Source organism: Chaetodon trifascialis, chromosome 19 (genome assembly GCF_039877785.1).
Source record: "Chaetodon trifascialis isolate fChaTrf1 chromosome 19, fChaTrf1.hap1, whole genome shotgun sequence".
NCBI classification, from domain to species: domain Eukaryota; kingdom Metazoa; phylum Chordata; class Actinopteri; order Chaetodontiformes; family Chaetodontidae; genus Chaetodon; species Chaetodon trifascialis.
Genome location: NC_092074.1, coordinates 7580478 through 7603799, shown reverse-complemented (window position 1 = coordinate 7603799; position 23322 = coordinate 7580478). Strand labels below are relative to the sequence as shown.

At 46.0% G+C, this 23322-nt stretch overlaps 1 protein-coding gene across 1 annotated transcript in view; it reads right to left on the bottom strand.

Moving 5' to 3' along the window:
* Nucleotides 1-1533: 1533 nt before the first annotated feature.
* ches1 (checkpoint suppressor 1) overlaps nucleotides 1534-23322 on the bottom strand; it is a 53750-nt gene continuing 31961 nt past the window's right edge. The window contains exons 3-6 of the mRNA XM_070987067.1: nucleotides 20061-20212; nucleotides 13827-13885; nucleotides 6578-6686; nucleotides 1534-5479 (exon numbers count right to left, since the gene is read on the bottom strand). Of these exons, the coding sequence (XP_070843168.1) occupies nucleotides 4924-5479; nucleotides 6578-6686; nucleotides 13827-13885; nucleotides 20061-20212 (876 nt within the window). The 3' untranslated portion in view covers nucleotides 1534-4923. The remainder of the gene's footprint in view (nucleotides 5480-6577; nucleotides 6687-13826; nucleotides 13886-20060; nucleotides 20213-23322) is intronic.

Genomic DNA, 23322 nt, shown 5'->3' with positions numbered 1-23322 from the left:
TACCCAAATCAAATTTCTGTAATGTAGCAGTGCTGCTGGATGGCAATGCCTGGTGCTTTTATTTTTATTTCTCATGTAGTAACATCTCTCCACCACAAGAGTGTGATCACACCACACACCAGAACTCCAGAAACCAAGTTCTCCTTTTTTTTCTGATAGCATGAGACACACACACACACACACACACACACACACACACACACACACACACACACACACACACACACACACACACACACACACACATGCGTTCCCTTTGTATAGCAGGTAACTTTTTTACGTGTGATTCAGTAGAGGGGAGTGTGTTTTGGGGGGAGCCGTGGCCATGTGTTCTGTCTGTTTAAGCTAAGATCCATCTGTCCTCACTGCCGGGGCAGAATTACCCAAAACAACAAAGCTTTGCAGTAAATGAGAGCTGACAAGAGAAACGTTACCTCCACTTCTGTCTCCATGGAAACTTGCCTCGCTGGTCATTGTGTGGATGTGGATGATACAGACGGGGAAGACTCAGCTCTCCGTGCATCAGTTCACCTCGCACTTCAGTGTGCCTCCTCTAAGATGTCACAACAACGGACTTCATTCATTTCACTGAGGGGAATTAAAGGCCCACCTGACACTGATGAGAATATGCTTTTGAATTCACTTTTCCTTTGGAAAAAAAAGAGAGAAGTCTTGTGAAGAAGATGACTGCAGACTTGTGTCTGCTACTTGTTTCTCAGACTGCGAGATGTGATCAGACACAAAGCTGCATTATCTGAGGCATGTCGTCTACCTTTGAGTCTCACCCTCGGTAACTGAGTAGCACGATGCCCTCTAAAGATCTGGAGGATGCACACTTTTTCTCCCCCCCCCCCCTTTCTTTGCTGTAGTTGCATAGCAACAGAGGAGCTGCTAGCTCCAGTTGTGTTGGTGGTGGGAGCGCACTGCACAGGGAGGCACTGGCTCCAGATTAAGCCTGTCTTGGCTTCAATTATGAATGGGCTTCCACTGCCACACGGCTCCAAAATGGCACCAGTCAGATTGATAAGACATCGAGGAACTCTTTGGTACACTTAACTCTTCTACTTCTTTCCCTGAGGGGGGAGCTGAGTTTGACTTTAATCAGAAGTATTGAACTTAAATGATTAGAATAAGTAAATGAATAATTAACTGGCAGAGGAGGCATGGTTATGATAAAACCCTTGTTGATGGGAATATGTGAGGTTAATGATTGGGGTCAGTCTTGAGAGCAAATTAAAGAGTCTCCAGTCTCACAAAGCCAGCACTTTACCAGCAAACGGGGTTTGCATGTTGAAGTGGTGAGAAGGAGGAGGGGGACAGAGAGGGTGATATGCTTTCTTGTGCTTCTCTACTATATTTAACTGTGTATTTTGAGAGGGAAAATTGTTAAATATCTGCTTTTGTTAGCGCACATGAACCGCCTGCCAGTGATGCCGCTATTAAATGTGTCACAGTAGCTGATGTGGGTATCGTTCTCTTTGATTACGGTGGTCACGTTCGATCCAAGTCCGTCAAAAGGAACAGCCAAGCTAATCTTCTGCAACTTGTATTTTTTATTATTGCAACCAACTGGAAGACAATACATCACATAAACATCATTGCAGTTTTTCAGAAAATGGAAAACAAAATAAAACAACATTTATATATTTTTTGCCACGGTATTGGACAACGTTGATATTTACATGTAGTGATGAAATAGGTCTTGAAATCATTCTTTGGCAATATGATTGCACATAAAGGAGAGAATTGAACACTTACTGAAAAAACCAACACCTGGGTGTACTCTGCATCACATCTCACAGATCAATAACAGTTTTGCATTTTGACATCTCTAACCTATGGCTTTCCAATATTCAGCTCAGACAGTCACCGAAAAAATAATGGCAGTATTGTAGATAATTTTGTCAGAGAGAAAACAAAACAGAAAATGAAAATGCGCTTAAAAACATCCACAAATAAAAAAATGGCAACTTTTTTTATTATTATTATTTTTAGAGCGTTTCACTGTAAGTTTGGCAGGTTTGAAAGAAACACTTGTTTTTGAGGGCTTTTTAGGCAGTGAAGTATATTCCCTTTGCTTTGAAATGTCCCATGTATATTTAATGTGTTGCTCTGTTTTTCCAGGACTTGTGGGTCAGGAGTTCATCTTTCCTGCGTGCCACAGACTGAGTCAGAGGGAAAAAGGTGGTTGCCAAAGCAACACATCCTCCCCTCGACATGCCTCTTGCTAGCTGAACACGTTATTAGTCACCACAACAGCGGATTGTTACTGCAAATACAGCAGAGTGGTTGACCCGGGCCGCGGGAGCACTCAGACAGATACCAGACGAGAGACGGATGGCACACAACAAGAACACTGACAGTGTCTCCTTTTAGCCTTTTTTATATGTTGGCATGGATACCGTACAAAATACAAAGCCAGTGATGCATGCTACAGGTGGCAAAACACTGTACCAGTGGATGGGACATGCATTTGTTTGCCTGCTTGGCTCGCTGACAATCGCTCAACAGCTTAAACAAAACCTTGTGTGACTCTGCTGCTACAACCAAACCCAGCCTATGTTTTCTCCTGCAAAGCTGCTTTTTATATGCACTGCTTCTGTGCAAGTGGGGGGGGGATGAAATTAATACTTTAATGCATTCCTGCTTCAGCAAAAGCACGCCGAATAATGGCAGTTCAGAATGTGTATCACTTCTGATGCAAACATGTCAAAGCTCACTTCTGCCTTTGGGAATTTCAGGTAAGTCAGTGTTTTCATGACCTTAAGTGAGGTACAAATACACCTTATAGAGCTGCAAAATACAGAAAAAAACAACCTCTGATCTCCAGATTGGGCTTTTGAGATAAATATATGACTGTGTGCAAGCTTGACATCCACCATGGCAGGTAATTCCTTTAATCAAAGGGTTAACAATACTGTATTTAAATGGAAAAATAACTTTTTTTTTTTGCGATCTCCTCCATTCCTCTCTTTTCAATTCAACTCCCAGGTAGCCTTTTTGCAGATATGAGGTTCTTTCAGGACACCTACAACGTTTCCCATGCCCGTCTGATCCATACATGTACACTGAACAATGCCGATGGAAAATAAGGACACACGTACATTTACACACAGGAGAGAGAGAGAAAACAATACTGTTATAAATAAAGACAGGTAACGTTCTGTCAAAACATGTCAGAGACATGACAACAGAGGTACTGAGGGCAGGCAGGCAGGCAGGCACAATGTTAAAGGGTGTGTGTTCCTGGGCACACAAACTCACACACTCTACAGATGTGTTCTGAAATAACACCGGGGTTAACACTGAACACCTAAAAATCACTGTACAGGCAGAAGAAGACGGAAGCCCACCCCTAAGAGGTGATTCAGCTGGCCTACATAGCCTGAACCCGAAGCCCCGAGGTGGCACCCTCGGGCCTCTAATTGCAGAGTGATCTCCCACGTTCCTCCCTGAAGACGTGTCTTTGAAAGCCCGCTCAGAAAAAAAGAACCCAAAAGATTCAACGAAAAAAAAACAAAAACAAAAACAAAAAAAACTCCAATATAATCACGGGTATAAGAATTGGCGACAAAACTTTTTTTCTTTCGTCTAGGATCAAGGTTTATATGAAAATAAGTCATGCTTCATGCTAAATACATTGTTTATCTTACATGATCTTTGAATAAAAAAGATTCGCTTTTTATCTTATTTACAAGCACCCATGCAATATAACTGAGAAAGTCCTGCAGGTCAAATTGCTTCAATTAAGAAAGGAAAAAAATAAAATATTTTCTAACCTTTTTACAGAGTTGTCCACGAGGGACAAATTGCTTATATCTTTATGAGGGTAGAGTGAGGGTAAACAGACACAAACAGAAATCTAAACCCACAGTTTATGTATATAGTTCTTTGACACTGTCAAATGAATAGGAAGGTGTGGTAGCTACTGGCAGCTACGATATCTATACCAGGTGTCTACGTCTATGGACAGAAGTACTGGGGAAGTTTTAGGGACGTTTACATTATGCAACAACAACAACAAAATGAAGGAGATATTGCCTCAGACCCGGCACACTATCCATCTCTATGGTGATAAACATGACCATTTTTTTTTATTTTAAAATATCTATTCTTAAATACTATGAGTGCTCTTGAAATAAACCATGTCTTTACCCATGATGCTTCCATTATAAGTGGCGTTAAATAATCTTAAGTGCATGAATATATATCACATTGGGTTTTACAATTATTTTGACACTTAAGGTCATTTCTTTCTAGCTCTCCTTTACTACTATGCCTTCGTTTTTTTTTGTCAGCTGTCGTATCGGCTACATGAAGCAACCTGGTCGCTTATCTTTGGCACAGTCTCACATTTGTGCTCGTGGATGTAGGCGAGTGATGCCAAGCGAGTGGCCGAGCGAGCCCTTCGTCTTGTTAAATCGGCTCGCCTCGCCGGCGCCGCTGTCTCCGCCGGCATCACTGCGAGATTGCTACAGATTCACATAGAAACAAACAGGTAAGACAAACAGCCATCTTCTGTGTTCATGGACTGTGCGCTCCTCAGTGTGATTCGGTTTTGTCGTGTTCAACTTTGTCCAAATTAGTGACAAAACGTGCTTTTTTTTATGGCTTTCATCCCCTTTTAAACAAGAAAAACAACAAAGACACATGAGAAATACCCATTGATGTTAGTGTTGCTGAACATGTAGGAAAACATAGATTTTTGATATTGCCACAAATAAGTAGGATTCACCTAATGCCCTGCAGATAGATAGAGGGAGATGAGAAGTGTCCATTGAGACTAATGCTGTAGTAACGTTACCTGTTGACCTATTTGTGTATTGTATACGTGTCTGTGTGTTAATGTGTGTGTGCGTTTCTTTGAGCTGTATACTGTCTGTGTGTGTTTGCATGACTATGTACTTGTTCTATGTGTGTGTCTTAGTTTCTCAGGGCCTCTTTCTGCTCCTTCTGGCCCTTGGCGGTGCGGTTTGTGATGTTGTTGAGGCAGGCTCTGACCCCCGCCAGGTGGAGCAGCGACCCCGCCGCCTCCTTCATCTCCTCGTCGTCGCTCTCCGGCGGCTTCTCCACCGCCGCCGCGCGCCGCTTCTTCAGCGGCAGCGTGTCGCTAATGCCCCTCGCTCGATTTTTGGTCCAGGGCAAACTGCTTCCCGCCAGAGTCCCAGCTCCCGCCCCCAAACTACGTCTCTGTCCGCGCAGGGGCTGCTGGGAAATGTAGGTAGCGGCGGCAGTGGTGACGTGAGAATCCAGCGGGATCTCCCGGGGCTCGGGTTTGACGTCTGACTGGATCTCTACAGCGATGATGTCGTCGTCGTCCAGGGGGGAGGAAGGGTTGGTGACTTGGGAGGAGCACAGCCTGCTGGGGGATTTGGCGGTGCTGTAAGTGTGGTCGTCCTGGAGGTCCTCGCTGCAGGGCGGAGGAGAGTAGCGGGATGGGCTGTCCTGTCCTCGGCTTAGATAATCTCCCAGGGATGATCTGTATGAAGCAAGGGCACAGAGAGTGTTGTTACTCGTGCTGTCACGCCGGCAGCCAGGTGGCCTGCATGCACACGCTTCACTCTGCCGAAGCTGCTCCACTTTGCTCTGCATTTGGCTGGAAAAGCCAAAAAAAAAAAAAAAAAAAGTTCAAGCCATAATCTATCACCCTCAAATAGCCCCCCAGGGCCCAATGTGCATATTTCTCAGGTCAGATTAAAACCTTGTATCGCCAATAAGAGTCAGCCTTTCCTTTTAGCAGCGAGCAGACTCATTTTCAGATTGCCACCTATGCATTTTTCAAATGACACAGTGCATTTTTAGCAGCTCCCCAAACTTGCTCAGCGCATAAAAGTCCTTGAGAGCTCTAAAGTCACAATAACACAGAGTGACGATCCTGCAGCGAAGCCATTTAACCACCGTCCACTCCACGTCAGCTACTTCGTTACGCTGCCACACATATTTTGCTCAGTTAGTCAGAAGACACTTTTCTCTGCGAGGCATGAAAGGACAGGGGTGCATTCTGACATCCAGTAAATCAAAAGGAGCTTCCGTCCCCTTTTCTCCCCTCAGAATGAGAGGGTTAACATATTAATATCTTATAAGAAAAACATGCACCCCCTTACAGTGATCAAATATTCACCGCATACCTTTAGTGAGACTTTGCGTATGTTTAATTCATTATGCGGTGCAGGCCATCATATTCTTACGCTCCTGTGATGGATGTGCATGTCCATGCATGCTCTGAATGTTCTTTGTATCATGAGGCCTCTCCCTCTAATAAACCTGTTTATGTGCGTGTGTGTGTATGTGTGTGTGAGACCGTTATATAAACACACCTGGATGAAATGTTCTGAGCAGTGGGGAGCGTGTGAATGTCTCCGTCTTTTGGACACAATAAAGATGTAATTACATAAACTATGAGTGGAAAATTTTGGTGCGAGGTCTGCTTTGTGTATGCGTGCTTCTTGTGTTTGTATCAAGGCTACTGTGCGTGTGTGTGGATATGGGCGTGTGTCTGTGCATGTGTTTGCAAGGGGAAAGTCCTGACTGACATTAATTGTATGGTTGAGGGCAACAGGAACAGAGGTTTCCTCACCTTATGGCCGAGGTTCTGCTCCCCACAGGGCTAACAGGTAGGGGTCTTATCACAGGGAAGAGTGCCTGGCTCCTGACACGGGCGCCATTTTGGATCACACCACGAGGAACTGAAAGAGAGAGAGAGCAGCGGACGTGAGAACTCATACACACAGATCCATGCAACACACAAATCAATCCCAAAGTAGGACGGAAACACAGAGGAAGATTCTCCAAAAGCTGATCGGACCCCGATAAGAGCCCGAGCAGCTCGATGAACATTCACTGACCGTCTGAGGAGGCCAACAGGGCAATATTGATGAGCAAGGCAAGGTTAAATTGAGCGGGAAAGCGTCATAAATGAGTTAAGGCCGCTGCGAATCATTCAATTACCAACGACCGCTGGGCTCAGCTAAATCCAGCCTGTCTGAAGCTGAGGGCTGAACAGCAGGCGGCTGAACTTAGAGGGGGAAACCACCGCTTTGAAAACATGTGAGGAATGACGCGTTAAAACTTTGAAACTAAATTAATGTATTCTTTTTAAAGCAATCCAGGCACAACAGTGCAAATTCATAAAGCAAAAAAGGGTTTAAAATGTTTTACACATTCATGCTGGAGCATTTAAGTATGATTCTGTGCGGTTTTCTGTAGACTGTTATCTCGATTAAATGTCCATAAAATGACAGAAAATAGTACAATCTTCCCATCGACCTAGACCCACCTAAAGTCATATTGAAGGAGCTGGAATCAGAGCATTTTACGCATTTTTGCTTAAAAAATGTCAACAGTCGATCAATTGTTGAAATTGTTGCTGACTATAACAAGTGTTTTAGCTCTGCTCAGATACATGATTTCCTTTTGCATCTACCTGTGGCACTTTGACTTGAAGCTGAGCTGGAGATGAAATGGAGATCTGAACCGTGTCCCTCAGTTCACTGCAAATGTGTTAAAGGAACGCTCAACAAACCTCCAACACGGGACTGTGTCGAGACATAGATTTGGGGAAGGGAGCAGAAAAATAAGTATTCCAAGTATTCAAAGCTCAGGTCAGCAGTAACCAGGCAGAAGGGGCCTTGACCAGGGAGGAGACAGCGGGCCAGAAGCCACGCTAACCATTTTTCAAAGAAACCGGAGAACCAAGAAGAAGGACAACTCTAGAGCACTCTGAGTGACACTCTACTCAATTTCAACACGCCTGGAGTTGACCAAATAGTGCTTTCTCTGGTCTGAAAGCCAAACATTTCAACTGGCAAAAAGCAGGTGCTGCTCATTGCCTGGCTATCACCTGATGCCACTACACTGTGGCACGGCGCCGGCACTGAGACAAACGCAGACAGGTCCTGGATGAAAACGCCACAGAACGGTGCAAAGATCCACCTTCCAGCAACACAACACCCTGAACCCCACATCCAGGATAATTGACTGGCTTTGGAACAAATCCCCAAATGTCCTCGAGTGGCCCACCCAAAGCCTGGACTTGAAGCCATTTGAAAATCTGCGGGGAGACCTGAAGATCATGATTTACCAATGCTCCTAATCCAATCTGACAGCTGGTAGACTTAAAGCTGTGGTCGCTGTCAATGCGTCTCCTGCAGTGACACTTCGCTTTCTGATTTCTAATATATCTCAAGTATTTCAGGAAACACACTTGTTCACTTTCATGTGGAGAAGATTGCTACCATCATGTGTGTTTGCTAAATCTGAGGTAGGTTAGCTTAGCCTGTCTGTTCTTGTACGGATAACACAAACAAGATAGAATGAGTTCATTAGCGAGCACCTGAGGGGCCCTGATGCTGAATTTGTTTACCTTTGCATAAAGCCAGGCTAGCTGTTTCCAGTCTTAAAGCTAAGCTAACAGGCTGTCAGCTGTAGCTTCATATTTACTATACAGACATGACACGAGTGGTATCAATCTTCTCATCTAACTCTCTGCAAGGGAGCGAATTAGAGCATTTACCAGACAATTTCTTACATTTCATGGGTTTCATTTTGCCATAATATTCCGGTTTATGTGTGTAGACTACTGGAAAAAGAGAACTTTAAGAATCAGCCCACATGACAAGGAATTCATTAAAGGTTCCAGTGAGTCCAGAGGGATTCCTGAAGACACTGGAACACCGTCTGGTTCAGAACCATCAGTGTCTCAGGATAGAAAAGACCTTTGAGATAAAACATGAAGTACCACTAAGTAATGGTTTGTTTCTTATGCTGCTTCAGATTTCCCATCAAGGTCAAAGTCGTGACGCTGGTTTCGTACTCATGGAACGACCTGAACGTCGTCGCAAACACTGACTGGACTGTGAAAGAGCAGACGGGAGATCTATGGTACATGCTTTTAACTCCGCAACAGCTGTGACTCTATATCTTTAATGTCTGTGTTGTAGAAGAGAAGAGAAGACAGAGAGGAAGAGTGCATGTGCACATCTGAGCCAAAAGCTGTCATTACTCAAGGCGGGCTGCTCAGCACAGCCATCCCAGTCCTCTAAAACAGCTGTCAGTTTCAGGGTCAGTTTGCATTGTCGCAAACGTCGACCTGCTGTTTGCTTTGTCTGCCGCAGAGGCGTTTGGTAAACTGTAAATCCTAAAAATGTTTTAACTAAGCATCAACATACTGTAGCTTCAGCTTTTGTTTAACAAAAAAAAAAAAAAAAAAATCTCAGTAAATCTATGATTGATGTTATGAGGAGGAAATTGAATTCGCCCCCAGGAACCGCAAGCTCATTAAAACATACAAGTTGTCATGCCGGGGCCCCCCAGAAAACCTTCCCACAACGTATATTTGGTTGATGTTGTAACACACAGAGATGAATTACGATAGATCTGTTTGTCATTTGCCGTTTGTCAGTGTGTTTCTGTCGCTTTCCCCCCGGCCGGCTGTGTCCACAGTAATCTTATTGACTCCAGTTAGTGTGGCTCTGCCCCTGATATCTGCAGCTCTGCTCTCCATAACCTTATAAGTAGGTCCCTGCGCAGAGTCTCTTTTATAATCTTGATCACTCGCTGCATGGCTGTGTGTGTGTGTGTGTGTGTGTGTGTGTGTGGGCAGTGCATTAGGTCTCCCCGGGTGGATGTGCACCCACCCCTCCTTCCCCACCTCGCTCCAGTCAGGCTTTGGGTTGCCATAGCAACGGCTCCCCTTCCACATGCCACAGAGTGGTAGATCATGCATCAGCAGAGAAAGTGATAGAGAAGCGGGGAGAGAGAGAGAGAGAGAAAAGGGGGAAAGGAAATACCAAGCTCTGTTTGACATGGCCTCTCATAGCTCACCGACACACTCCTGACCACCACTGTTTACCCTGGATACACACACACACACACACCTCCCAGCACAAGCGCAGACAACTCTGGTCTTATGTGTGTGTTCTCTATCTTCGCCTCCTGCGCTTTGCTGTTTGGATTTCTCTGCAAACCCCTCTCTTTGTCTTTCTAATGTCGTCCTCTCTTGTTGATTTCTTTCCCTCTCTATCGATCTCGGTGTCATTCTATGCATAGTGGTGACTCATATCTCCGACTGAGCATGCACGCCGTCTCAGCAGGTAAAAAAGCCTGGGACATATGCTGAGGAGATGAGGTGACAAACTAAAAAAAAAAAGGGAAAGAGAGAGCAGGCAGCGCTCCCAAAGCCCATCCTCACTGACTGAGATTGAGCAATACGTTTTACAAGCTCAAAGCAATAATAAAAAAAAGGAGGAAAAAAAGAGAGAAGAAAAACACTCGGCTTGGTAGCAGAAAGCAGGACGCGCTGAGGAAAAAAATGTAAATAGAGAAGAGAAGAGGTGTCTGTCTGCAACTCTGCCTTTTTCCTGGAGAGAAAATATCCTCTAGTCTGTCTTTTTTCCTGTGTCTGCTCAGCTGCTCTGCCTCTCTGTCTGCTTCCTACGTCTTCGCCTGCCGCCCGTCTCCCTGCCTGCCTGTTTTCCAGGGCAAGCGAAGCCCTCAGCCTCCCTCCCCTCTCCGCTCTCATGTGCCGTATACGCACTCAGCCTCCTCTGCTCTCCTGTTAAATGAGTTCCACATGGCCCTGCAGGCTGCAGCCTCTGCGCGGCCGGCGGAGGAGCGCGGCGCACAGGCACCGAGTGCACGCAAACACGCGCATGGTCCAAAGGGTCAAAGGTCACAGCCAGCAGACCTTGAGAATGCAACTGTTTGAAAGTGGCCGCTCGTTTAGTCAAAACACCCGTCCGTCCCCTCCCCCCCAAAAATCCTGTCTTTGTGCTGTGTGTTAAACTGAGTACAGAGTCTGAGGGCAGGATGCATACTAATGTTGTCTGACTGACTGGCTGGATTGCTGGTGGGCTGACGATGCTGGCAGTTTAACTGGATGGCTAACCGGCTTGTCTATCTGACACTCCAGCTGAGCGTCTAAGTGGTTGGCTGACTGACATGGACTTACAGGGGGGAGACACTTAAATCAACGCTTACTTACTGGAACTTAATCAGCCTTTTAAACACAGCCTCAAACATGGGTCGCATCAGGCTCAGTGGTAACCAGCAGAGCACCGGTGCTCCGACACGTTCAACTCTCACCTCTTGGTCTTTTCTGTGGGTGTGGATCGCCTGAACTCTGGCACATTTTCTATGATTTTCAAGTCTATTCCCCTAAATATGTTTATAAAAATCCGATCTTTTGACCATCCATTTGGGCAAATGTGATGTTGTCTCCTTAGAGCCTCACACTGCTTTGAAATCTTAAGGGGGCACTCCGTCAGTTTTACACATGAAGTTCAGTTGTTTAATGTCTTCTGTGGCTGTGAAGGGAGCTTTGTCAGCTCTAAGAAAAAAGCCTGATGTTGCTGATGTGCTTAAGTAACTACAAAATTTAAGTGAATGAGGTGTTTCCATTATTTTGTCCTCCAACTGTACAGCGCTGTCGTACTTGTGAAAACACACAACTAATGGTGCTGCATTTTAAAAGTTAAAACATTAGTAAAGCTGTGGAAGGTAACGGAGTACAACATAAGTACTGAACTTAAATACAGATATGAGGTATTTCACTTGTAAATACTGTACTTTTTACTCTCTCCCTCACTCTCATTCTTAAATAAGATGAAATGATATATGATACTTGCATCAGACAGCTGTTTGTAGTTTGTCCATGTATGCTGTATCTGTGCCTTTCAAACCATATGTACGTATATGAGTCTTAAATACGTAGTTACATCCCAGCACTATATAAAAGAGCCTCAACCAAGCTCTATAATAGAGCAGCATACTTGAGCACTTTCCATTCAGTATATAAAGTATATTTTGTTGATGGCACACAAGTTTTTAATGCAGGGCTTCCACTTGTAATGAAGTAATCAAGGCATTTCTACTTCAATAACAAAACAAAATTTACTTTCGTATCAAAAGGAAAAGTCGCCATTATGTCATTATATATTATAATATTAATACTGATGCATTAACGTGTAAGCAGCATTTGAATATATTTAGCTGGCTGAAGCTGATGGTAAATATTTTACTTCTCGATGCATCATTATTGGTCTGAATCTGAATCTGCGCAGTACTTATAGCTGTCAAACAAATGGAGCAGAATTAAAAGTATTTCCGTATTTCCCTGTTAAAAGGAGCCAACCATATGAAGTGGCGTGCCATGAAATACTCAAGTGAAGTACCTCAAAATTAAATGTACTTAGTCACTTTCCAGCACTGCCCCTTGAATCCAGCTTTTGCTATAACGTCTGAATTATTAAAATAGCTACTGCTCTCCAGATGTCTGTAGCTGCAATAAAAAACACAAACAACAACAAAAAGAGACTTTTAATGTAAAAATCATGAGGAGAATATTCAGAGTTTCAACTCACTGGACATAAACTAAACACAGCCGAACCGTCAGTGTGGCCGTGACATGCTGATATACAAACACTTAACAGCTGGTCAATATTTCTATAAGCTTGCGTGCACCTTTCCTTTGCAGCTGACATGCAAATAAAGCCTCAGAGCAGCTTTCTAAATAAATACAAGTGACGTAAAGCTCCTTCCTAAATGATAGCAGGAGACCTAAGTGCTTACATCTAACAGAAATGCTGAGGCCGAGCAGATCGCCTATAATTTAGAGCTATTAAATGATGAACTTTGGGGTGATGGGTTGGATTAAGGACACAGCTGCCAGGCATTGTCCTTGCGTTCATCCTGAGCTGGTGCCGGGCCACAGGGAGAGGCAGATTTCAGCCCGCATCAGCTCAGAGCGGAGCAGCTCTGAAAGCTCTGGGAATGGGAGATGGAAGTAATAACGGAGGGCACTAACAGCCCCAAACTCACTCTCTCTGGCAGTCCACCGCTCCACCCCCCCACCCCCCCCTCCTCCCTTGTCTTTGCCTCTGGCTGTCTGTCACAACTTTCTTTCTCTCCGCTGCCTCCGAATGTCACACCATTCTGCAGCCTCTCTCCTTTCAGAAAACACATTACACATTTAAAAAGTTTCCTCTTCCCGTCTCTCCCCGTCACGTGTGCGCTCCCAGTCGTCCTCGCCGACTGCCTCCGCCTCCGTCTATCTGTCTGTCCACCTGGCCGGCCGCTCAGACACATCACTCTCAGATTGTGTGCGTCCGGGGGGAGTCCAGGTTTTCAGACACTCTCTCCGAGCTCGGCTCCTTGACCATTACTACTCCATTATCAGCGGCGATGGAGGGCGCGCCGCAGACGCCTAATGTATCCATTTCCCCCTCCATTTAGGACTCGGCAGCCCAGCGAGCTCCCGGAGTGCTCTCTGATTGGGATTGAATGTCCATTTAAACTGCCGTCCAGCCACAAGGGAGGAGGTCGAGGGGGGGGAGGGAAGAGGAGGAGAGGAGGGAATAATGGGAAATACAGGGAAAAGGAGGTGTATAAGAGTAAAGGAGTGAGACTGTATGTTGTGTTGAATGAGGAGAGGAGGCAGGGGGATTGCTCGTCAGCCTCTGATTCGAAGCTGAGATTTTCCTCTCCCCTCTCTTTCTTTCTTTCTTTCCCTCCCTCACTTGCTGCGTCTCTATCACTTCTTTTCTTTCCTTTTTTTTTTCAACTTTCAAATACGCCTCCGTAGAAAAAGCATTCCTCCTCTGGCGCCGAGCCAAGTGTCAGAACTCAGCGCTCGGTATTCTCAAGGTGCGCTTCTAAAAAAGAGGGATTTGGAATTGAGATGATTGGAGCTGGCACATCCGTAGAGGGAGGAGGGAGGGGAGGGGAGGGGAGGCGGGGAGACAGAGAGAAAGACAGAAAGAGAGGAAGAAAGAAAGAGGCGGGAGATCACACACACATACAGTAGAAGGCTTGCGGAGGTGAAACGGTACCTTGTAGGAGAACTCCTCCGTTCTTTCTGAAGAGGGGACTCCCCGACCACAATGGAGGACTAGAAAAGACAGAAGAAGAGGAAGAAGGAGAAGAAGAAGGGATGGGGAGAGAGAAAGAAAAAACTGGTCAATCATTTGATCCTGTTGCAGCAGCCAACCAGCCCAGCAGGCTTCATCACGAGGCAGATAGCAAGGCAGGAATTTGAGCCCATAAGCCAGTGCTTCTGATTATAGTGATTAGATTCCCGGGTGTCCCACTGTTGCCATTATTCCCTGTGATTACCTCGGAGAATTACAGCCTCGCCGCTGTAGTCCATGGGGGTAATTTCTCATGACAACCCCCCATCGCCCGCCACTGGTCCATTCACACACATAAAAAAAAAAAAAAAAAAACAACCTCATCAACGCGCACACACATTTAACATGCGCTCATGTCATACAGGCATGTAGCGTACAGTTAGACACATTCAAGCACACACACATGCACACACAGAGGAACACACAAAGCCGGGGACTCAGTTTAGGTGATCATTGCGCCACTAATGAGGGAGGTAATGACGGCATTTCTCACATAGATGGAGACATCTTCACTCACTCCACACGCACACGAGGAGACAATGGATAGAGTCCTGCTGATGAATCCATACTTTTAAGACAGGAGGCGAAAGATGGAGGGATAGAGAAAGAGAAAGAGGGGGAAAGAGAGAGAGAAGGAGAGAGAGAAAGAGAGCGAGAGAGAGAGTGGCTGTAAGAGCTTTTCCAGGTTGAGTGGTCTTTAGCTCCCCATTAGACAACACGTCTGACTGCTCCTTTCTTTTCCTCTGTAGCTAGACAGGCTGCTCTCATATACAGTCACTGTGTGTCTGACAACATGGATCTTGGTCATATGCATGCACACACACACACACACACACACACACACACACACACACACACACACACACACACACACACACACACACACACACACACACACACACAACAAACAGGACAGAAAACACCTGGGGAAGCTGTGAACTGTGAGGAAGCAGCCCACTCGTTTGCACTCATCAGGAGAGTTTCTTTGTAATGTGAGTCCTGTTTCATGTCCTAAGCTGCTGAATGAGAGGATTTGGATGTGTGTGTGGCTCTCACCTCACCAGATGCAGGGGAATAATGGACTCACGCACACGCATGGCTGCACACACACACTTACTGTACATGCACGCACACACGGCAATACGCAAAAGCAAAAGCAGCGAACGCAAATTTCAGCCCTGAGCCACCTGCTGTTGCCATGGAGAGTTGCCACATTGCGTTGCCACGGCGATAACATATTTTTCCTGCGCTAACAGCCTGTCTGTTTTCCCTACCACCCCCCCACCCATCTCGCTCTCCCCCTTCTCTCTCTACTCCGTTCTGTCTCTTTCACTCTCTCCCTCCCTTCTTGCACTCCTTCTGTCTGTCTCTCCATCCCTACGCTTTCTCTCTCCCCCTCTTTCTCTCCCCCTCTCTCTCTGTCTCTCTCTCTCTCCCTCTGTCTCTCTCTCTCCCTCTCTCTCTCAACAAATGGCTTCACAGTGCGACAGCACCTGCCTTATACTACATGTGTTGCCATGGCGGCGTTCCCGTTGCCAAGGAGACCCTGTGCATTTAATGTAGTGGGCGAGGGGCTAAACTCGTGGCAGACGCTCATTCTGCAACGCCCCCCCGCCAACCACCACTACCACCAACAACTCCCCTCTTTTTTCTCCAAGCGAGGGGAGAGGGAGCTCCTCCCAACCCCCTTGAGACACCCTTCCCTCCTTCCATCCATTCTATCCTCCCCTCCTCCTCTCATCCAGATGCTGATGGGGTGTGAAGGAATGCACCATGGAGCTGACCTCCTACCCAGCATGCTCTCTCTCTCTCTCTCTCTCTCTCTCTCTCTCTCTATCTCACACTCACACTCACACTCACACACACACACACACACACACACACACACACACACACACACACACACACACACACACAATATGTCAGACACATACAACCATTTGGAAATGAATGCACAGGATACATACATTCACACACACACACACACACACACACACACACACACACACACACACACACACACACACACGCACACACATGTAGATGCAGTCACACATGCGGACACACACTCTGGAGCAAACTGCAGGTGGGGGTCGGTTGAGGCGGTGTGAGTTATTATGGTCCATGAAAAACCAAGAGGTGTGAGCGACAAAGAGTAGAGGACAAAGAAGCACCATTACTCTCCCTCCCTCCCTTCCTCCCTCCCTCAGCCTCTCGTCTCCCCTCTTTCTTCCCATCCCTTCGCTCTGCCACTTCCTCTTGCTCTATATCTGCTCATTCTCTGGGTTCATCTTCCACTTGCGAGTTGTGTAGAACTGCTTGAGACAGTCCTTGACCTTAACATAATAGACATGCTGTGCAACCATTCACAGTCATTACACTTCATAACATAATATTCTTGAAAGTGAGGGCTCTTGAGAGTGATACTGTGTTATATTGATTGGACCTACTGAGTTCCAAGATATATATATATATATATATATATATATATATATATATATATATATATATATTCTTCCATATTCTAACATAGACCGTCCATTTGTTTCAGTGCCTTTGTTTTATCGTTGACTACATCCGAACCTGGAAACTCGCTACTACTGCACAGCCGACTTTACACACTCCCACACAATAACCCTGAGCTTTAAGTTTTATGTGATGTAAAACGTTACATTTTTAACTCTTAGATGATTTAACAGAGCATTAATGTTCAATGAATTGTCTACTCGAGTACACTCGATACAGCATAGCAATGAAACAGAAAGCGGTGAGTTCTTAGAAAGCAATCCTAACGCAAGGGCCACCTGTTAGCTTTTTCCTCCCAGGGCTTTCAGCAGTATCACATGGTCTTCATCAGCATGTGGAGTGTCATTGAACTGAGAGATGTGGGTCCAGCAGCATTTCTGTACACAAGGTTGCTTGAGAGATTACCATACAAGTGGTATTCACGTCTTAGCCCATTAGCAACAAATTGTGCATACACTGTATATGCTGTGCATGTGCTTTACGTCGCTGCTGGCCAATTTTCTAAAGCATACCATAAATTCTTCCATTGATTTTCTACTTCGCAGCCAGCCGCTGGTGTCCATTAATCTAAGGATGATATAAAAAAGTCAACTCGCACAGACGTGAAAGATGCTTGTTATTCAGTTATAGGTTACGTTTGGAAGCCTTTCTGCGTTTCGTCAAAGTTGTCTTTGAAAGCGGTGACTTTTTGAAAGCTCTCCTTTCAACAATTCAAGGATGTTCAAGCATGCTCTCAGATCTGCGAGTCGAACAGTATGTCTTCTGCCCAGACAAAAAGACACAAAAAAAAGAACAAAAATGGAGGTTACGGAAAGGCTAATGTAAATTTCATTTCTCGCATTAAAACGTTTGTCGGTGAGCAGCTCACTCTCAGGTTCTTCGTGTTGGAGGCTCCTTTGTAAACGCACCAAATGCCTGCAAACAGCTGTCCTGTATCTTTGCAGGCGATAAAACATCGATTGTGATTCTGTACTTCAAGCAACTTCCAATCTCTGCAAGGACAGAGCTGCAACAATCTGTCGATGAATCAACTGCATCAAATGGACGGAAAATTCATCAGCAACTATTTTGGTGATTGTTGAATCATCACAAAAACGGCCGCTATCTGCTGGCAGCTCCTTCTTCTCTGTGGGGATTTAATAACTTTTAAAAGTGAGTTGGACATTTCATAGACCAAACAATTTATCGATTAATCGAGAGGATCATTGTTGGGTTAACTGATTAGTTGCAGCTCAAATGGAAGTGGCTGATGGGAAGGCAAGATAACACACACACACACACACAATATAGATGCTGCACATAGACAAATTCACACAGTGCATGCTCTTTAAGCTCCAGGCTCCACTCTAACCAAGAAATGGACTCTCCTCACTTACTCTCTCATCTCCCACTGTGTGTCACAATGCAAATGAACAACCTCCTCCCTCTCCCTCTCCACTCCCCGCCTCACTCCCCCCATACTCCGACCTCTCCTCACTCCACCCCGCCTCCTCTTCCCCCTCATGTTCCGAATCCGGCCTCCAATTTGTTCCACTTCCCCATACCTCATTGTTCAAAATGACACTTTTACATTTTATGGTGAACCAATTATTCTGTCTTACACAGTCCGCTGGCTCTGCAAGCCAACCTGCCCGGATCAACTGAGGAGCGGGGTGGGGTGGTGGTGGGGTGTTCGGAAAGAGAGAGAGAGAGAGAGAGAGAGAGAGAGAGAGAGAGGGAATAAGAGAGACGGAGAGGGGGAAAGAGAACAAGCGGAAGAAAGAGAAAAAGACGGCTAATAGTACTCTCACTGACATCTCCACAGGGATGGTCAGAGGAGCCGGAGGGAGAGGATGGAGGGTAGAGGAGAGGTCAGGAGAGGAGAGGGAAGGAATGTGGAGGAAACAACACAGGTGGATGCTGTGGAGAGGTGTGTGTTGGTGGTGGTGGGGGGTTTGAGAATGCAGTGAATGCAGACAAAGGAGGATTTAATTGAATGATAAAGTGGTGGAGAGAGAGAGTGAAAAGAGTGGAGAGGGAGAGAGAATAAATCACAGCAGGGATAAATAAAGAAGACGGAGTACAGGGTGCCCCACGACTTGTAATGTATGCCTGAGGATGAGCAGGAGGGTGTGCGGGACATTAAAAGAGGAGGCAGGAGAGCGAGAGGAGCGTTAGGAGCCGGAGGAAAGGCAGAAGAGGGGGACGGACGGGGAGGACTGGGGAGAAGGTGAGGGAGTGAACAAGTGAACATGTGGAGGGAGAAAAAAAGGCAACCAGAGCCTCTACCTGTGATGTGCCTGAGGGTGGAGGAGAGAGGAGGAGGGGTGGGAGTGAAAACAGCGTGCAAAAAGATTTAAGGAAAGGATGGGGCGGGTCAGCCGTATAACGCCTGGGGCCAGGTGGGTGGAGGGAGAGCGACGGATGGAGAGAGAGAGTAGGAGAGGTGGAGGAGTGTATACGCTTTATGTTGAATGTGCCATAGGGCAGCAGCTACCGATTATTTTTAGCCATTTATTTATCTTTCTATAAAACATCAGAAAAGAGTGAAAACTGCTGGGCGCAATTTCCCAGAGCCCGGAGTGACGACTTCAAACACTTTCAATTCAATTCACAAAGTCTTCACTTCATATCAATTCATTTGGTTCTTGAACATTACATTACATAAACACCAATACTGGATAAAGTATGGACCAACGGTTATTGGCGAGTCCGTTGAGCCCGTCCTCACTTGTTTATTTTGTCATTTTATTTTGCAGTGTGTGCGATGTGATGGTATCTAGCAGGAAGGTTGTACATTGTAACCAGCTGAATGCTGCTCACCTCACCCTGCCCTATGGAGGCGCTCTGTAGAGCCGGTGTTTGGTTTGTCTGCTCTGGGCTACTGTAGAAATGTGGCGGTGCAACATGTTGGACTGGTGGAAGAGGACCTGCTCTGTGTGTGGATATACAGAGCTCATTCAAAGGTAACAAAAACACAATGATTGTCATTTTCAGGTGATTATACACTAATGAAAACATACTTATATTCCATCTCTGCCAATAGATCCCAAGAAATATTACACGCTGGTCCTTTAATCGTCTCTGAAGAACGAGTGAGCTACAGACTCTGCTCAGTGAGCTAACCCAGTAACACAAAGAGGTCAGCAACGGCAGAGAAAACAGTGCACAGTTTCCCAGCTGAGGGGGCGCCGCACACAGACCCGCGCAACTATATCTGCAGTCACCAGCTGTTGGGCTGACGGTGGCCAGCTGGTAAATCTGAACATATTGGTCAACCCTAGTATACCCAAATATACCGTTTAGAACAAGTAAGCACAGTCTGGACAGACATTTTGCACACATGTACACATATTCACTGAGAAAAGGCACAGATCCAAAGATAAGAAGTGCAATCTGACCATTCCAGTGAAATCAACAAGTGAACTTCTATTGCGTCAAATTCACCGAACCAAGCTTGACATATCTTGATCATCCATGATCCACAGCAGTGAAGACAGAGGCAGCGATGTGCTGCAGCATGCATGCACGGATCTGTCCCCGCTCTCAATGAATTACAGGGCTTTTCAATTAACCCGGCTAGAATAATCAAATCAAAACCCTTCAGTGATTAAGCAATTAACAATCAACCAATCAGCTAATCCGTCTTACCTGTGGTGAAATGTCTGAGGCAGAGTGGGTGGGGAGGTGGAGGGGGTGGCCAGGCCGGGCGAGTAGGGATGGTACGGCGTCTTCTTCAGCGCCTGGATCAGGTTGTGTCTGTACTCCGGATCTATGGACCACAGAGAGCCTTTGCCTATGCTCTGAAAGATGGGAAGAGAGACGGAGGGAGAGGGAGAGGGTGAGGGAGGGGAGACAGACGACAGAGATGTTATTGGAAGCGCTATCAGGCCCCTCAAAGCACATCACAAACACAGCACAGCACACTGACGTGAGCCAACAAGTCCAAAGCCCAAACACGGGCTCAGAGTCCAGACCTTGTGCCGGATTCTTATTTACCAAACCACCTGTACACACAGCAACGATTCCCATATTCCCAAGGAAGATAACGCTCGGAGGAATGAGAACGAATACGTCCTCGATGCCGCCTCGCTCAATATTTTCCAATCCTCCACCTCTCTGCTGAAAATAATCAGGAGGCTTTTTTTCTGATTAAGACACAGAGAGACTGTTTAACTTTTTCCACTCCAGAGGCGATGATGGTGTGTATTTTTAGATCAAAGCAGCTCCCCCCCCCCCACCTAATGAAGCTGTCGGCTCCCAATCTGACTGCAACCAGCCTATAGATTATAGAGAGGGGAGGGATCTCAGACGGGCCGCCATGAAAATACATCCCTGTCTCCATCTCCCCGCGCTTTCATCTTGTCATCTGCGTGTGGCTAAACCAGGAGTTTGTGTACGGCAGAGGCTGAGAGCGGCGGGAAGAGGCAGAGAGAGGAAAGTAAATATAAAATTAAAGCCGTCCTGCCTCGTGTTCAGCTCACTTTGTAGTGCTCTGTGATATGATACAGGTACAGGCTACAGGGTGGGGAGATGTCAAGACTGCAGGCTTCTGATTTTCTGCAAATACTGCGAGGAATCTATTAAGAGGGAAATGTCAGATGTGCCAGAGCCCTGCATGTGAGCATTAATTGGAGACAGACTCTAAAACCTGAGGAGCATTTTGTATTGAAGTGGATGGAAAAAAACAGCTTCGCCCACATCAGTCAAAAACGCTCCAAAATGATAAAACATACTCACAGGTGAATGGCATTTGCGGAGTTTACAGCACTGGAAAATATCCCTCAATAAACAGGCTGAGCAAACTCAAGAGTAAAAAAGTTCTTGACTACGAGTGAGGAATCAGACACATTTATCAAGAAGCTTACTTCTGCTTACAGAAAGTGTCAGAGTAGCTCTCAAGAGATCACATGACATCACAGCCACTCAGAGACAAGGATTTATGGGAACCCCTAAACTCCACTGAAACATGTAACAATAACCTCTGTTGAGCGCTCTGTCATGTCACAAAAATTAACACAGGAGGTGACACATAGAGCAACCAAACCTTAATATGAAAACAAGTGAAACATTAAATGTCAGTGTGGCTGCAAAGGTAGAGCACATCTCAAACTTCAAACAAAAAGCATCAATGTCTGACGTGCTGGGACACAAATCCTGCCGCAGGCTGCAAAATATGCCAAAACGAACCCTTGCATTCACATCAGCCTTTGATGGAATGCAAACTGCGTCGCGTCTAATGAGTGACGACCATGCGGAGCCTCTACGGGCACCTCGCGTCTCTCCGTCCGTCTCCTGATCCCGAGATGTCCAGCGATCAGTCACAAACTGCAGCACCTGACCTTGTAAGAATGTAAGAAGCTAATAGGATGTGTGCGCACTGTTGATTTGTGTGCCCCCTGTTTGGATATTTGCATTAGCATGTAAGCCATGTTGAACACAGGCCATATGTGCCATGTTCTACTATGTGTGTGTGTGTGTGTGTGTGTGTGTGTGTGTGTGTGTGTGTGTGTGTGTGTGTGTGTGTGTGTGTGTATGGGGAGTGAGTGTGTGTATGGCGAGTTCCCTAGGGAGTGTGATATTACCCAGCATGGTCTGCTCCTGGGAGTGCTTCTATTACTGCCAGCAACGCCTCTCCTGGAGAGCATGATATTACACACACATACGCTCGCTCCCACAGAGGTGACCCCCACTGGGCCAAATTTCCCCTTGCACCTCCAGCAGTTTGTGTATGTGTGTGTGTGTGTGTGTGTGTGTGTGTGTGTGTGTGTGTGTGCGTGTGTGTGTGTGTGTGTGTGTGTGCGCGTGTCCCTACTGTGCCCGCTTGCCAGCCGATTAAATCAATGCTCCCTACAGAATCTGTGTCTGCCAGGGCCCCTGCCTCTGCCAAGCAGCCAGCCAATCAAAACGCCCAATCTCCAGACCCCCACCCCCTCGGTCGATAGGCCAATCACAGGGCACAGCTCACAGGAAGGGTCCGTCACCTGGGTTATAGCGGTCGCCTTGGCAACAGGCATCATCTGGGCTTGGAAGAGAGAGGAGATGAAACGGACTTTTCATTTTCGGATAAATTCGGAAAGTCGAGAAAAAGGCAGCATGTCTCAAAAATCGATTATCACAAAAAGTATCTGAGGTCAGAGATTGGCTTTGAGTTTTCAGCAGGGTTCATCTTTGATACAGTGTGACACAGATTTTAAAAATAGCGCGCCTCCACAAGGTGGATGTTCCGACGTAAAAGCAGGTGATAAAGGACCGCGGTTTGAAATTAACCTGAAACTGCGTTTGTGATCTCCATTTATATCATTTCCTCCCTCCATCCTTTGATCCCATCTGGTCTCACACCTCTCATATGAGCACTGTTTTCTGGCTGATGTGTTCATTTGAGTTGCATCTAGGCGCTGGTGCAGCTAAAGAAGCGGATTACACAACAAATAATCCACAACTGTAAATGTTGGCCCCTACTTGAGGAAACGTCTCATACAGCATGAGATAAGAACACACTCGGCACTGCATTAGACATTAATTTGTAAGTTTAAGCAACATTACACTTAATAGAAATTGATTTAATGATATGTATCTGTGTCACTACACCAGCTTGTAGTAGTTTGGATTATTCACACACCTCTGTGTTATAAAACTGCAGAATACTGAGCAGTGAACAGGCGTCTTCGCGATGAGGAAAACATACTGTAACTTGCCGGGGACATGTCATGGTGTGAGTGAAAGACAAAAGGGGAAGAAAGAGGAGACAAAGGCAGATAGGGAGAGGGAGAGAGAGATGATTGTGTGTTGCCAACATCTGTTTCCTGTGTTATATAAGCTGTGGGGGCTGGTCTCCCTTGGAAATGGGAGATATTAAAAAGTCCTGCTGCCACTGACCCCGCTGGTAACACTATACTACTGCTACTGCATT